Source organism: Bison bison, unplaced genomic scaffold (genome assembly GCF_000754665.1).
Source record: "Bison bison bison isolate TAMUID 2011002044 unplaced genomic scaffold, Bison_UMD1.0 scf7180017864032, whole genome shotgun sequence".
NCBI classification, from domain to species: Eukaryota; Metazoa; Chordata; class Mammalia; order Artiodactyla; family Bovidae; genus Bison; species Bison bison.
In genome coordinates this window covers 5,742,816-5,746,550 of record NW_011494604.1, presented here as the reverse complement: position 1 = coordinate 5,746,550, position 3,735 = coordinate 5,742,816, and the positions used below count along the sequence as shown (strand labels likewise).

General features: G+C 44.8%; 1 protein-coding gene across 1 annotated transcript in view; it reads right to left on the bottom strand.

The window, feature by feature from the left end:
* Positions 1-166: 166 nt before the first annotated feature.
* Positions 167-3,735, bottom strand: part of APOD (apolipoprotein D) — a 13,670-nt gene continuing 10,101 nt past the window's right edge. Inside the window, exons 4-5 of the mRNA XM_010834384.1 lie at positions 2,662-2,750; positions 167-662 (exon numbers count right to left, since the gene is read on the bottom strand). Coding sequence (XP_010832686.1) covers positions 427-662; positions 2,662-2,750 — 325 coding nt within the window. The 3' untranslated portion in view covers positions 167-426. The remainder of the gene's footprint in view (positions 663-2,661; positions 2,751-3,735) is intronic.

Genomic DNA, 3,735 nt, shown 5'->3' with positions numbered 1-3,735 from the left:
CCTGGATTCGGGTCACTTGGAATGTGCCTTTGCCATCAGCTTTCTCTTTCTAGAAACAGGATTGTTACCTTTAAACTGTTCAGGGCTTCATTTTTTTTTTCAACATCACTGCTTAAGGATTTCCAAACTTAGGCTTCTCATTAAAACCCCACAATAATTAGTCCAGTTTAGAATCTACTGTGAGCACAGCAGGTCAGCAGCAAGTTTATTATCAGACTTGCAAGGTAACAGAATGGTGCATGGCTAAATGTCTGGGCCAGCTTGCCTTGGGTTCTTCTCCATTAGCTTCTGCTGCCACGTTTCCCTTCTGGTAGGTTTGTAGTAGGTTGCTCTGGTGGTTTGGTTTGTCTTTATGAGGGTTGGTATAGGGGAAAAGCAAAGCAAGAGAAGGAACATGGAGTGAATGCAGCTCCCTTTAGAGCCTGGTTACATGGACTCGGGACAGTTCACCTGATCTGTGATCGTCATTTTCTCAACTTCAATGTTATTAGAGGTCAGGATATCTTTGAGATAGGTCACTGTTTCTGGAGGGAGATAAGGGTTTCTTCCCAAGATCCAAACATGATCCATGTGAAAAAGCCAGATGATTGTGGTACAGGAGTACACGAGGGCGTAGTTCTCATAGTCGGTGGCCAGGACCCAGTACGGAGCTGACGGCATGACTGAGAACCAGAGGAAGGCAGTATTAGGAGGGACCAGGGCAAGAGAAACCTTCATCTCCAGGGTCCTGGAAGCCAGGCTCTGGGATTCTAGTTCTTCTACATCAGTGGGTCTTCATTCTGGCTTCATGTGGGAATCATATGGGACCTCTGAAAAACACCAGGTGCATCTCTCCCCACCCCAACTCCCAAAGGCCGAACTGGAGCTTGTTGGTACTTTGGAAAGCTTCCCAGTAATTCCAATGTGCAGCCAGAGTTCAGAGCCACCATTCTGGATCCCCATTCCCTGACTGCAGGTTGGTACCTGGAAGCCCGTAATATCTGGAAGTTTGGGCCGGATCCCCTGGATCCGGTGCACTGAGCACAAGTGCCTATGGAGCCATTACTCAGTAAGTGCAGTTAGGAATGCACAGTCAGGAGCCCCAGGCTTTCCAGGTTTGTACCATCCAGCTTCCTCTATAATTCACCTACAGGAGGAGGTAGAGGCTAATGTTGGTTTGCTTGTTTTTCTTCTTGTGTGAACTTTGAAAACCCCACTATTCTTAAGAATATGGTAAATCAGGTGATGGCTGTTGTTTAGTCACTCGGTCATGTCTGACTCTTTGTGACCCTATGGACTGTAGCCCATCAGGCTCCTCTGTCCATGTGATTTCTCAAGCAAGAATACTGGAGTGAGTTGCCATTTCCTGCTCCAAAGGATCTTCCAAAGCCAAGGGTCGAACCCGCATCTCCTTCATCTCCTGCATTAGCAGGTGAGTTTTTCACCACTGAGCCGCTGGGGAAGCCCAAATAAGGTGGTAACAGGTTACAAATTCTTCCTAAAGGGCCTATAGAGATTCACTGATTGACATCTGAGTAGTGTTGAAAGTTCAGTATTAAAAGGGTCTTTAAGAAGACAGATGGAGGGTTTACTTTTCCATTTGAATCCAGAAATTTCCTTTGTGAACTTGACCTCCACAGCCAAGCCAAGTGTGTGGCTCAATGGCACTGGCTCCATTGTGTCAGCTCCATCTTAGGCCTGCACTCCTAGCCCTCCCCTTTTTTGCCCTACTGAGCTTTAGCTTACTCACAAGGAAAGCACCCAAGCCAAATAAGTTACCTACAGTCTTTATCTCACACGAAAACTGAAAGAATGTCTTTTGCTGACACAGGTGGTTAATGGTCATGAGACCCCTGGGGTGAGGGAGGGAGGAGGCAAATCCCTCAGTTTCCCTCAGTGTGGACATGCTTCCTTTAGTAGTCAGATTCTATTTTTAGCTGTGGCCCCATTAAGCATCCCTGTCCCCCTTTTGGCAGAACGCAGTGCAGCTGGGAATGCCTCTGATGGTCGTCTACATGATTCTGTCTGGATGTAAGTTACCCATAATAAACATAACCTTTCTTTATGGAGTTGCCCGCTTTCCTTTCCAGTCTCAAAGTTCCTTTTAAATTCAGAGGATATTATTCAATAACTCCACCTCCCAACACCAAGGAAAACCCACTGTCCAACTGGAAGGGGAACCAAATGAAACCCCCAAAATTTGGATAGAAAGTGGCAAACAGAGCCAGGACTCCAACTTACCTTCACTCTTACCAGCTCTTGCTTTTAAACTTTCTCACATGTTAGTCGTTTTTCTAATAACTACTAATTTTGCAGTTATTAGTTCCCTCTGGGAAAGAAGACTGGCTTGAGTCTCCTAATACTCATGCCCAACAGGCTTCAATCTGTGCTTCCTCCATTGACATACTTCCTGTAGTTTTATAATAAATCACCTGGCTGCTTTTCAGTATCCACACTGACATGTAAGCTTCACAGGGACATTGGCCAGCTCTGTCTTGCTCATCTTTGCATCTCCAGGGCCTAGCCCAGCATACGGCAGGTAGGAGGTGTTCCACAGGTAATTATGCATTGAATCAGTATAGGTGACACTCAGATGTGACAGGACTGCTCCGACCCAGGGCTCTAGCCTTCAGTTTGTTGAGCTCCTGTCCCTGACGCCTCCTGAGAGAAGTGTATACTTACACCAGAAAAACTTAACTGCCAGCTTGGCAGGCTCTGTGATGTTCTCCGGGGTGGCTTCACCTTCAATTTGATTCACAGTTCCATCAGCTCTGCAGTGAGTAAAAAACAGAACAAAAAAACCTGAACCAGTTAAAAGCCACAAATCAATGAAAGGCAAGATTTGTGACACCAACAATCATGGTGGCCAACAGTGCAATTTCTGGGTAGGAGATTCTTGACGGTAGGCTGGGTCCTGGGTCTATTCCCTCCCCTTGGCCTTATTACTGTCTCTGGACTGAGCAGAGAAAGACAGTTTTGGGGTAATAAGGATCAACAATTGCAATGGCCAAGGACTGGATGATATGTGAGATCCTGGCACTTCAACCCTTTTTTTCAGAGTATATGTAGTGGCCTGCAAGGCTGTTTCTTGCTCCTGGACTCCAAAGCATGACGGAGGAAAAAGGGAAAATTTACAAACAAATGAATCAACCTCACACAAAAAGAATATTCATTTCTTTAAAAATGACAAGGGTCCAAAGGAAAACATAAAGGCTGACTAGATCACTAAAAATCATGCAAAACATGAAGTCTGGAGATCTGCAAAGTTTTCCCCCTCTTTGGGCCTCAGTGATATCAGGAGCTTTGAAACGAGTCTGATTTTTCTTTATTCAAGACTCTTCCAGTATTGTTTTGTTTTATGTGGGGTCAGAGAATCAGCCACTGTGTTGTGGCTCACAGGAAGCTTAATGGGTAATATAATGGCCGTGGGAAGTCTTTCTGAGCCTGTGTGACTACCAGTCTGACTGGTACTTGTTTTCTTGGAGTTGAACACACTTCTTAGACAACTTAGGAAACAGGAATGGCAACCCTTCATGTCCAGCTTCTTTCATTTGTCTTCTGGTTTCTTCTCCATTTCACTTCTCCCTGGTTTTAATTTACTTTAAAACTTTTTAATTTATTTTTTAATTTTTATTTTTGGGCTATTTCTGCTTTATTGACTATGCCAAAGCCTTTGACTGTGTGTATCACAATAAACTGTGGAAGATTCTGAAAGAGATGGGAATACCAGACCACCTGACCTGCCTCTTGAGAAAC